General features: G+C 38.7%; 1 protein-coding gene across 1 annotated transcript in view; it reads right to left on the reverse strand.

The window, feature by feature from the left end:
- Positions 1 to 13476, reverse strand: part of UST (uronyl 2-sulfotransferase) — a 151261-nt gene that overhangs the window by 26864 nt on the left and 110921 nt on the right. Inside the window, exons 6-7 of the mRNA XM_014885200.2 lie at positions 5960 to 6057; positions 3981 to 4138 (exon numbers count right to left, since the gene is read on the reverse strand). Coding sequence (XP_014740686.2) covers positions 3981 to 4138; positions 5960 to 6057 — 256 coding nt within the window. The remainder of the gene's footprint in view (positions 1 to 3980; positions 4139 to 5959; positions 6058 to 13476) is intronic.

Genomic DNA, 13476 nt, shown 5'->3' on the forward strand with positions numbered 1-13476 from the left:
ACAGAAGTGAGCTATAGCCAGCAAAAGTGACCAGAACCGACCAATTATTTTTTTTCCTTGAGCTCCTGAAAGTAAGGAGAGATTTTACATGTCCAGTTTCGTTATAACTACTTCAGGCCTTTCAAAGAGTTAAAGAATACTTTAAAATTTTGCAATAAATATAATCTAAGGCTCTGCAATTGGATCCTATATGTTTCAATGCTGGTGAAAAAAGACAACGTTTTGAGCAAATTTTACTGTGTTAGAAAAGATAGCTATTAAACACAAAAATATATTTTAAAATTTATTCTACTCATCTATTCATCTATCTATTGATTTCAAAATCTGTCTGCTGCTCCCATTCCTGCCCTTTTAATCTCTTGGCAAAGTCAGTTTTGGCTGTCAAGACAAGTTTGCAACTTTGGACAAGACAGGCATCAAAAAAGAGAGGCCTTTTGCAATTCTTGACTTGGTAGTAACATTAAGATAATGCTTAATTTCAAGGACAGTGGAGACACAGAAAAACAGGAAGCCCACAGCTTTAAAGTACTGTACAAGATAAAACCAGATTTGTTCCAATGGAAACTTTAGCATCAGAAAGAGCTTTCACATTTTGTTACACGAGGCTATAAAACACACAAGTCAAAATATCTGGCATATGGAATAGCTGAATGCAACATTTTTGTTAATGCAATGAAGGAAATTATCCTCCAGTGTCCTCTGACATGAAATTTTCTGTCATGCTGAACTGCCAAGTTTTTTTAACATTTTGCCTTTCTTCACTAGAAGAAAAACTTGTTCACTTTCTTCTGTAGTTTCCTTTTGCCAGCTGATATCAGACAAATCATTAGCATCAAGAAGAAAAGCACTCAATTCATACTGCTTCAAGCAGTTACATGTGTCATCAGATATACAGACAGACAATAGCTCTCTGATGAAAATGTCACTCTATCTTATCTGATAATAGAGCCACAGTTTTAATGATCTGCTTCAGAACAACAGCAGAAAAATATTTTTGAAGGTAAAACAACTATGTGCTTTGTTTTCTCCTAAGAGAATATTGAAAAATAGTTTCTTGATAAATATTATAGTGCTTCAGATGAGAAATTTTGCTAGAAACACAAAAGAAACAGAGAACTTTGAATATGGCCTGCTCAGTTCAAAGAAACCGAGATGAGAAAAAGTTTCTAGATTTCCTGATTTCTGTATTATTAACCTATACTGAAGGTTTCCAATACAAGAAGTCTGCTTAGATAGGAGATGCAGTGATCTGGTGACAACTCAAAGCACCTATAACGAGAGAGGAGAATCTCAACTTTAGGAATAAGAGGTTTAACTCACAACTCCTGCAGATGTATCTTAAATGCACGTGTGATTTTATGGGTTTGATAACATCAGGCATTTTGATTCCTATAGCAGGAAGGTGCTTTTAATATGGTTTAGATTATGATATTGGTGGGACAGCGATCGCCTGTTTTTTACTGTGATTTCTAATCTATGTAATCCACTAAAGCAACACTGGACTGAAATAGTCTTTCTTCAGCTACTTTTTGCTTCAAGGCAGCTCTATAAATCCAGTTTCTGAATTGCCTTTAATCCAGAACTGCTTGTTTCAGCGGACGCTGGTGCAGATATTCACAGGCCTGGAAGTAAATCACCTTTCTGTACACATCCTTCACTGTGTTTTCCTCATCTTGTTATATTCAGCTGACAAACGATAAATTCTAGAAAAACTGTCCTTGTTCATGTGGAAAGAGGAAAGACTACCACAGGAGAATCTCAAGTGGAGCAGCAGGTCAGCAGACAATACTGTAAACTGTATAGATTTAATCTGCAAGTGTTAGCTGCAACAAAAGGTCATTTTTGGTCCAAGTTATCTCCTGCTTTGTAGGACCACTACACAGCTGGCAGAACAACATGTCTTCTTCCATGCACTTCATAACGCAACAGCAGAGGGTGTTGAAGATCAGGTCTAAGATGCCCTGAGGAGAAGAACAATGTAGGATTTCTGACACACCTCTTGAATATTTTTTATTTTTCTGTCTGATTCTGTTAAGCTTTTTTTTTGGTAAGCATTAGCACCAACTCAGAAATAACCAGAAAATAATTATGATAGAAAAAAACCCCTCAAACATATGCATGTATTAAAAGAGCAGGAGAGAGTTAACACAAGGAAACTGTTTTTTTGACTAATATGCCCAGTCAGTAAGTGAATGGGAAAGATAAAATAGAGGTTTAATCCACATAGGCAATACTGATGGAAAGTGGTGACAAAACCTGTCTTTCACATGAAATCCCGGAAGAAATCACTGCCAAGAAGTGATCAAATTTCCTTCAGATACTGGAAAATACAAAGAGAGGTGAAAAATTAACCAGCACTTAATTATTCTGGTGGATTGCTTATTTCCCAACTGACAATTTCTAGGGCACCCTGATGAAAATCAGAACCCTGCATGCTGCTTATTAGATTCCCTTATTGTAAAAGAAGTGAAAATATATGGGTGCACAGAACAGCTGAAGAAGTCACATAAACTCAAAGAAAACTCCCATGGCAGAGAGAGACTATCCCGTTGATCACCCTGCCTTCCTTTTGTCTAACATCCCTACAGGGAAACCTTCAACACCAAATTGTGCAAACCTTTAGGATGACTTCCACATACCGCAAACGTAAGGATTTTTATTTTTTAATATACAAAGATAAGGGAGAGAAGTGATCCCACACTGGGCATTGCTCTTATGTCAGTACAATATTCTGCTTATGTCTGTTATTAAGCAAAATCGCTCTATGGCTGGGTGTGGCACCACAAAGTTACACTCCCACCTTCCAAAGAGCTGCCTTAACTGCCTGACTGCAAGCAGACAATGACCCAGTGCAGGCATGTTCAGAGAAGGAATTCTGTACTTTCCCTAGTACCTGTATCACAGCTGAATACAGAATTTCCAAAGATGCACCCTAGAAGAAGGGTTTGGTGGACAGTCACACATAAAGCCCGGTTATGCACAGAAACCCATAATTTCTCCAAAGTGACTGACTACTGTAATAGCTGTTCTCAGTCAGAAGCTGGTCATCAGCTGCATGCATTACAAACTAAATTCAATCTTTGTTCCATGTGCTTTGAATATACAGCTTGGTGCAAAACATACGTATGAATGGCTGTAGGCATTTCATACTGACACAAATGCAACCAAGTCACAAAGGAAGAAGGGAAGCTTTACCCCTGCTTGGTGCACACAATGTTGATGGGCCAGTCAAATGTAAGCAAGAAATCAATTCTGCTGGAATGACATGCACAGCCCTCCAGAAGCATCATATTTATTTTAAGGCACAGGACACAAGACTGTCTTTTAAAGAAGTCAGCAATAAGTAAGCATTGGAGGGATGGACTGACACAGAGAACCCTTTCAGATTGACCATGGGGTGCAAATTAAGGAGTAGACTGAATGCTCTCCATTTTCATTTCTCTACTCCAGACTCCTAAGTCTTTTTTCCTCAGCACTGTATTGGAAGCGATGTAAATGCACATTCTTATTTGTATTTTACCTAAACTCAGCTCAACTGAAAGTTCATTTCATTTCAACTCCATAGTGAAGGCTGAGTGAAAATAAATAACCTTGTCCTGGAGAATCTCCAAAGTCTCCAGCTCCCCAAACCATTTCTTGAAGGTTCATTTAAGTACATATTGCTGACACCAATTTGACAGTATTATTTGAGAATTCAGTATGACACAATTAGAAGAAGAAGCAGCACTCCAGTGAAAACAGGAAGCTTTCTGGCTTGTGGAAAGATCACTGAGCAACAAGTGCTTGCAAGGAAAGAAAACCACACAGTAACATTAAAGATAAAACTAGAATATATGACCTTCCCCTATCATCAAATCTGTTCCCTAAAAGGGAGATAAACTTCTTCATTGACTGAACAAGAAAGAAACACGTACCCTTCAGCAGCCATGCTGATTTAGCTGAAGTTTCTGTAAAAATAGCTTTTTAATGGAAAAAGTTACCTGGATTTTTGTAGATGCTAAGCACATCCTTGAAATAATGAGGTAAGAATCTTTCTAATAAAAGCAGCACATCCTCCAACTCCTCCAGAATGCCCACAAGTAGAAAATTTTCATTAACGTTCAGCTTTGCTCTTTCAAGGGCCCATTCACCAGGCTCCCTGTATGAAATTGATGGGGGAAGACGGAGGAGGGAAAAAGCAAAGTTTAAATGTGCATTTACTTCTCAAATTCAAGCCAAGAACACAAGTGAATAAAAAAATATATTCAGTGCTATACTTAGAACAAAAAAAGTCCCCCCACCAAACCTGAGTAGCTTACTTACTGAACTTTTCCACGCAACATCTAAGATTGGATTGGTATGTAAAAACAGGATCACATCAAAAGGAGGCTAATCACTGTGTGAAAGTACTTCGTTCTGAAGATATCTTTTGCCAAGTTTTTTATAAGCTCAAACTTGTGAACTTTGGTATTTCAGCTTGGAAGCACAGCTCGTCTGATGGGAGGAATGACTGCCCTTGGTGTTGGAAGGCGCTGAGGGGTGGTGGCATCCCTGAACTACAACAGGAGAACTGTTGGGAACAGCCGCTGCCTGCTGTTACTCAGCAAATTCTACACAGGACACTACCATTTTCTACCTTGTCCTTCATTTTAACCTTTGCCAAAGTCTTCAGGAGCATCCCTGCCTGGGAGTGGCTGTAAATCACACCTCTTCCCTGACTTGATTAGGTTACTGTGGACCCTGTGCAATAGTGAATTTAACATTTGTCTGAAGCTCTGTGTCATGTGGAAAAGCTTACTACTTTTCACTCCTACTAGAGCAGACTTGCAGCAGGTTTTTCATGCTCTACCACCTTCTGTGCACTCATCCGTTTTCTGGAAGAGCAAACTGTCCTAACAAACACTATGAGCCTCCTGTTTGTAGCTCCTTATTGGACTAAGAAGTAGCTGAAGGGAATGCAAGGGCATGACAGGAGCCACATCTACAACAAGGTACAAACCACTACTTCAATATGCTGCTTGGAACCACACAGAGGTATTTTGGGAAAGCATTAATATAGAAAATTAATGGGATTACTTGCACATGCAAGTTAAATGTGCAATCACAAGATTTTGCAAATAAGGTCAAAATAAGTTAAAAAAAGTGTAATGAAAATTAAGTCATTAACCTGTTCTGTAATGAAAATGAAGTCATTAACCTGTTTTGTTTCTTATACATAATTTCACTTAAGCAAAAAAAAAAAAAAAAAGGTAGGATTTTACAACATAGATGCTTAGAAATTAAGACAGAAGTAGTAACATTTTCACTTGTTATTACTGCTACAGGAAGTATGGCTTTTGAAAGAAGTTCTGGAAAATGTGAGGTTGTTTCATTATGGAGAAGCCTGAATAATACAGAAACAGAATACCTTGAAGTGAAACATACCTAATAAAGAACACTTGTTACCAACAATGCAACAGTAAAATTATTCCTATATTATTGCACAAAAAAATTTACTGTTGTATCAGTAATACAGCAATATTAGAATAGCATACGCAGATAGTAAAAAAGAGGTAGCTCAATTAAGGCAGTAGAAGGCTGCATTTTACATAGTTTTAAGCATGAATATGGTTTCTTAGATGGACACAGAAACCTGTATTCCTCATATAGACCTGATACAAGCATCTGAGCAAATAAAAAACATGTATTACAAAATTACAGTGCAGATAAAATGAGTAACCCAGAAAAAAAAAATCCACATAAATACATTCATATTTGATGAATTATTCATGCTATAAATAAAAAAAAGATTAGTGCTACATTTGCAGTGCCCTCCTTACTTCAACATATACACATGCAGTTAGCACATACAGTGCTACATTCCTTGTACTTTCATTTTTCTCTTGTACTTCAAATAAGGTCACCTCTTTGTTACCAATTTCTGACAAAATGCTGGCAATAGCTATTGCTGAATAAATTGAAATACCTTGCATATATTTACCTGCATCTTGGATGCTGTCCACAGAAATATGGTATGATGTAAAATAACCTGGGATTAGAACATTCAGGGTAGTTTTCAAGGATACATACATTAATGTCCTGTGGGGGAGGAAAGAGAAAAATACTGTATTTTTCTTTCTCTAATAGTAACTGTTTTCTTTATCTTATACTTTCAATAGTAATCTCAGGGCCAAAGAATTGTGCTGAGGCTATAACAAATATCTTTAAAGTAATCTATTGGTCCATTTATCTACTCCTAAATATCAGCAGGGAAAACAAAGTTATTTTGTCCCAGAATGCAAGTAAAGCAGTTTTTTCCTCCTTGCTGCAAACCCCGCAATTATTATCCTGAGATTACTGTATGAGTCAAAGTGGGACACATTAATCAACTTTCATACTGAGTAACATTTAAAACATTCAAAATATTATTTTCAGGCTCTTCTTTCTTCTAAATACACCCTGAAGGAAACCTGAAGTAGCCAGAATAAATAAAATTGAGACAACAATTATTATCTGTCCCCTTCTTTTTTGTTTTTTAATTCTGCTGCATTCAATGACCGGAATGAACAAATGTAAGCTGTAATTTGTACATCTCACTCAATATTAGAACATATATCACTTTTGGTTACAATTGTGTAAACTTCTCCGATTTTCAGAACTGAACTGTGTAAAGCCTACTAAGAAAAGGGGTTACTAGAAAGTATTTATACTTTTCACGAAATATCATTTATCTAATTAGAAGATATTGATCATTTTTCAAAGACTAGGCACAGCTACTGAACCCTGAGGAACTGCATTCCATTTATAGCTTTACTTCAGCACAATAATAAACACATGGGATTGAATTCCATTATCCTTATCTAATTTAATAGTCTTACTCTGCAAGCAGACACACCCACTCCAGAGACATATGGGGTAAAAAATGGGTAAGACAACAAAAGCAAGGATGGAAGGATCTCACCTTTGCAGAATCAAACTTCATTGTTATTTAGATATGTGCTTTCAAAATGCTATAGGTGCTATACACATCAATATCAAACCAACAACTAAACAAATCCATATTTTACCAAGTAAATAAAATGTGATAGAGAACATTCCACAAGACAGATGTGCTTGGCAGCATGGGACACATGGACGGCACCCCCTGCTCTCCCAGGAGAGGGCAGGGTACAAGCCTCCAGCACAGCATCTGCACCTCAGGCCTCATCAGTGAAAAGCTCTTCCCAGAGCCTCAGTCCTCTCATCTAACTTCATTAGAGCCCCATTTGGGTCTGCAAACCTTTTAAAGAAGATTTCTGATTCCTACTCTGTCTCACAGTTATGTGAATCCAACTTTATAAGCGCACCAGAAGACCATGGGCTAGGACGTAAATCATACGGTGAGGAACCATTAAAGTAAACAACGTATAAATTGCCAACTGGGATACAAACAATCCATTTCCCCTGCTTCCCACAGTATATTCACGGCTTGCTTTAAATACATACTTAGAAGATTTATGGTCAAGACCTGAATTTTGACATTAAAGGCTCTGAGCTGAAGCTAACCAGTCCCCCATTCTCCATGTTATGATTACTAAGAAATCTTACTGTGGATGCATAGATTGCACAGGCAATGTCTCTCATATCAGCCCAAGAGGGTTTTTTAGCATGAATTACAAATTTCTTTACAGGCTTATTGTGCTTTTATTATAGACACCACCAGAAATGTTTTCACTGATACATATTTTTTGCTTTCATAAGGACCTAAAGACCTGCAATGAATTAATAAATTGCTTAGATTAAAAAAAATCTGAAATATTGCCCTGACAATACTTTAAATCATGCCCAATCTGGCTTGCACTTGATAGACAGATTAGATGGAAGGTGAGTAGAACACCTAATAAGATTTCAAAGTCTGTAGCAACACTTAGCGAAGAACATTAACTCTTTTCTTACTCTCATACAAAGGCGAATGGACATCAGCTTCCAACAAAGAAACTTATCATTTCTTTGCAAAAATAATGAATATGATGAGTCAGAAAATACTCCCTGACATGACTATCAATACCCAACACAAAAGTGTAACTGGGACCTTCTTGCAACTGTGAAAATAGTATTTGATTCAGACGGCCAGAGAAATATCTGTACAATAAATGTAAATTCATGTGGTAAATACTGCAGCTTTAACAAGTAAACAGCTGATACTAACTCAAAAGGAGCTTTTTAGTGTCCTTTTTAGGGTAAACTGATGCAGCATTACTGGAACAACCAGACTGGCTCTAATCTAATCTAATCTAATCTAATCTAATCTAATCTAATCTAATCTTTCCAACTCTTTATTGATAATTCAAGCTTTAAGATAAAAGCCAGGTGAGCTTTCATACAAACCTACAATCTTTTGCCACACAAGAACATGCACTTTGCCTTCCTGACATCAGAAGCATTGCCCCTTCCCAGGCTTTGTTTACCACCAGTGGTGTGATCTGTATTCCAGCTGCTGGAGTGTCATTGTGCATTTGTGGCATCTGTTCACCCCATGAGATGGGAAATCAGTTTTCAACCAAAAAGTGGATGAAAGGTCAGCCTAAGGTGTGCTAGTCATTACAAAACTTAAGCACACCCACAGGAAGATGCTTTTTGGTGCTAGTGGCACTCAAGAATTTCTGTTTTTTTCTTCCAAGCATGGAAAGCCAAGGTGAAATGACATTATTCTAGGCAGTGTTACTCTGCTATCCTAAGCAACATTAATTAAGCCACATCTCTGAGTAAGAACATGCTTTCTCAGCAGAACACAGATCTTTCAGGGCAGAAATGTGTCCATGTGAGACAAAAATTTGCAAGGTGACAGATGACAGCCTTGCTCATTTAAATCACAGGAGGAACCCTGTAAAAATTATTTTAACACAGTCTGGAAAGATACAGAACGAAACACACAAAGCTACTTTGATCATAACCTTTCACAATACAGAAAGAAGCATTTTACTTTATTCCTCAGCTCCTGGCTACAATTCATATCACTCATATCCCACTGGGCTTGTGTCTTCAATGGGGCAGTGGGAGGCCTGGGAATCAGCCCTGCAGCTCCAAGTAACAACAGAAACTGTCTTTCTTTTAAATAGTACCATATTTTTCTACTCATGTAACAATTTTGTCTGAAAAATTAAACTGGCAATTTCTGCTTACTTCTGTAAAATTGTCTTTGAAATGAAAATCAGAACATGCCTTAATCCTTTAATCTGTCAACAAGTCAGACTATTGATTTATCAGAAATATATCAAAGGTGCATTATTAATATGCTTTTTTGAGATTAGTAATAAATGATTTAATTTGCCATAGTGAGCTTATACATGCTATAAGAGGAAGTCAGCACCTGATTAAAAATATTTCATAGAATCATTGAAGCATCAGGTTTAGAAGAGACCTTCAAGATCATCTAGTTCAACTTAACCCAGGACCACCATAATCCTAAACCATATCCCCAAGTGCCACACCCAGATGCCTCTTGAATGCTTCCAGAGATAGTGACTCTATCATTTCCCGGGGCAACTTATTCCAATGCCTAACATCTCTTTCAGTGAAAGTTTTTTTTCCTAATATCTAATCTGAACCTTCCTGACACAACCTAGGAACATTTCCAATCATCCCTTCATTTCCTCCTCATTAAAACTCCTTTCAGGTAGTTGTAGAGAGTGAAGGGCTACAAAATTCCTTTGGGAATTTTAATGCCATCACAAAAAGAACAAGCTTTAAAAAGTGCTCTTTTGTAGAACAATAAGCAATTTACTGAAGATATTGTCTTATAACAAATATTGTACCATATACAAAAAGATGTGACACAAGATTTGAGAACTTTTTTTCCTCCTAACAGAAAATCCTAGAAGTACTGATAGAAATAGTAACTTGCTTTTGTACAGTAGAAGGAACACATAAATTTAAAAGCAAAAAAACAATTAAAAAAACCCCAAAACAAAACCAAATAAATCCACCAAACAAACAAAACAAACAGAACCACTCCCCCCCCCCCAAAAAAAAGGCAAAACCAAAAGCCTTTGCGTTTCAAGGCATTCCCTGTTTTATGATTATTAGTGTCTCAACCAAAAATTACAGAAACACCACATTCTACCCTGGATGCATTGCAATTATTAGTAGCCCTGACAATTTAAAATAAGGAATCATAACTCAAATACATACATGCCTTGCAAATAATTTCCATTCCATTTCCATCTGTTCATCCATGGAAAAACACAAAAATATCTTTTCTCTCACAATTAAAACAAAAAAACCACATCCTCTATGTCCTGCCCCTGTGAGACACCACAATTTCTGTGAAACCAGGAGACCTTGCTCACAGCCCAGGAACAGTGCATGCTCCTTCAGTCCAAAGGGTGAAGGATGTGAAGGTGTGTCAGCAGCAACCTAAATTTCAAATTTTCATAAAAAGAAATGAAATAAAATGATGTGGAAAACCAGTGACTGAGCCCAGCCTACGCTGACCTCTCCTGCTTACAAAGCTGTTCTTCATACACCACTACAGTCAGCAGTGCAGTCCAGTCCTCCCTGTTGCCAGCCAACAAAAATTCTTCCACTCTACTGAGAGCCACCAAGAATCCTCTCGCAGCTTGTAAAGCGTTTTCTCACATAGCTGGTGTTTGCAAAGAGGTCAAATTGACCATTACATCCTGAGGACAACATTGCATCATATAAACTAAACACAACCACGCTAAAAATCCCAACGTAATTCGCCATCTTCTCTGGCCCCAGCTTGGGAGCTCTGGCTGGCCTTGGAGTGATTGGAAAGAAAACGTAGACATGATGTCTCGGAAAAGGGCTTGTGAGTACAAATATGACATGAAAGAAGGAAAAGCACAACTTCCTACTCTGGCAGGCTGCAGAAAGACAATGAAAAGTCAAGGTATAGTTGGCATGAAGGTTTCCAAGTACAAATGTAACACATCTTAGTAAATCTTACTTAGGAGCACAAATTACTTGCACATTTTAATGAAACACAAGATACAACACAACACACTTTTAACCCCAGTTAAAAAGACTTTTACTTCACCAGGTGATATTTAATGTTTTTATTAAATCTCAGTCGAGTATTTGCATAACTAGAGCCACACAGCAGCAAGATGATATTTCTTTCAAATACATTTGGTATTTGTTTGTGCATCTCTGCCAACAGCGCTGGCAGCAGATTGCTGTGGGGTGGGCAAGTGCTGGGCATTGCTTCCCAAATCATCATTGCCAACATACACCAAGCCAAATGTTTCCCATCCTGTGCTGCTGTGGCACTGAGGCCCTTCAAGGTGAGGGCTGCCAGGTGGGGTGGACTGTGCCAAACTGTGTGGGATGATTGTCCTCTGGAGATGACAGCAAGTTGGACAAGTTTTCTGGGACACCAGTGGCAGTTTAAAGAGTGACCAGTGGGCATTTTGGAAAGAAGCTCCACAAGATGGCAGAGCAGATCCAGCTAACCCTAGAATGCAGGGTTTCTGTCCCCAAATGCTCCCCTGCAACAGCTGTGATTGCCTCTTCACTTCTGTGAGGCTCAGCCAGCTCAAAAAGCAACAGAAACTCTTTTCTGTTCTCTTTCTCTACTGCCTTCTGGTCTTCTACCAGAAGAGTGAACAACATAGGGCTTGCTCACAGCACTCCAGCTACACAGGGTGACACAGGCCACAGTGGATAACAATTTCAGTCACCACATTAATTTCTTTTACAGCCTCCCTTGGGCATCCACGGTCTATTGTCTGGGATCCTCCATGGACTGCAGGTGGATCTCTGCTTCACTCTGGATCCCCATGAGCTGCAGGGTGACATCTGTCTCACCGTGGTCTGCACCATGGGCTGCAGGGGAAATCTCAGCTCTGCTGCTGTAACACCTCCTTCCCCTCCTTCTGCATCGACCTTGGGTGTCTGCAGAGCTACTGCTCTCATACACTGTCACTCCTCTCTTCTCCAGCTGCAATTGCTCCTGTGCAGTAACTTCTTTCCCTTCTTAAATAGATTATCCCAGAGGTGCTACCACCATCACTGAAGGGCTCACCCTTGGCCAGCAGTGGACCAATTATGGAGCTGGCTGGCATTGGCTCCACTGGACATGGGAGGAGCTTCCAGTAGCTTCTCACAGAAGCCACCCCTGCAGCCCCTCTGCCTCCCAGTCCCCCACCACTGCTACCTAAAGCTTGCCATGCAAACTCAATACATTTTTGTAGAGGATAATTCTGGGGTTTCTCTGAATTGACTTTCCAATTTCTTCCAGCAAAATGAATGTTTTTACTTTCTTTCCCCCCCCACCAAGTAAATAAGCTGCCAATTTTAACTCCCACTTGTTTTCCCTGGGCTGATTTGCCTGACTTTTCAGCCAACAATGTATTAAGCTCTTTTTTCTGGCATCTTAACAAGTCAAGTGGCAGCTAACAAAACAGCATCTTCTACTAACCATCTACATTTTCATTAAGTGCAGACATAAGTTACTTGTTCATATACAAATTTCTACTGGCATTGACATAGCAAAAGTGATGAACTATGCTCCTAATGCTACTATTTAGATGTGACAAACATGAAACACGTTTGTACATCGCTATTTTCTAACTTAAAATGATGTACAACATCAAGAAAATACATAGGTGGATATATTTCTCTCTTTTCTGTTATCAGAAATCATGTGAGTAATTTTTCAAAGATAACTTTTACCAGTAAGAATGGAATTGCTTCATAGTTCTAAGCAGACATCTTACCATATCTTTCTTTTCCATTGCTTGTGTATTTTTCACCTCAAACCATCTTACTACGGGAAATATATTTAAAAAAATAGAAAGAAATTGCCAAAAAAAAGGATGAGTGGCTGCCAGCTGGAAGCAGTGTGTAAGCATTAAATAACCATCCTGTTAGAGAGGGCACAGATCCAGGGAAGACCAAAAATGAAGATCATTATACTGTAATCAAGAATGAATCCCACTGGCAACTAACAGCAGGGAGACAGTGTATCTGCTAATTCTGTTTACTAACACTTCTTCATAAAAGAACCTGGAATATTTGTCTGCTTGGATGACGAGCTTTAAAAAAATCAATTAGGGGTGGCATATATTTAATTCTGCAAATGCCAAGGAAATACCCACCACCTCAAGGACTTTTCAGCCCTCCCTAATGGAGGGCATGTGGACTCTAGCAAATAGATACCTATGAGAAAAACAGCAAGTCATAGAATGGTTTGGGCTGGAAGAGACTTTAAGATCACCTAGTTTCAAACCCTCTGGCAAGGCAGGGACACCTTCCATTAGATCATGTGCATCAAAGCCCTAGCCAGCCTAGTCTCCCCAACACTTCCAGGGATGGGGCACCCACAACTTCTGTGGCTACCTGTTCCAACAGCCATCACAGTAAAGAATTTCTTCCTAATCTCTAAACCTGCCATCTTTCAGTTTAAAGCCATTGTCCCTTGTCCGGTCACTCCATTCTGTTTTTAAAAAATCTCTCTCCAGTTTCTTGCAGGCCCCCTTCAGGTACTGGAAGGCTGCTCCAAGGTCTCCCCTTCCC

This window comes from Sturnus vulgaris, chromosome 3 (genome assembly GCF_052056855.1).
Source record: "Sturnus vulgaris isolate bStuVul1 chromosome 3, bStuVul1.hap1, whole genome shotgun sequence".
In the NCBI taxonomy this organism is placed as follows: domain Eukaryota; kingdom Metazoa; phylum Chordata; class Aves; order Passeriformes; family Sturnidae; genus Sturnus; species Sturnus vulgaris.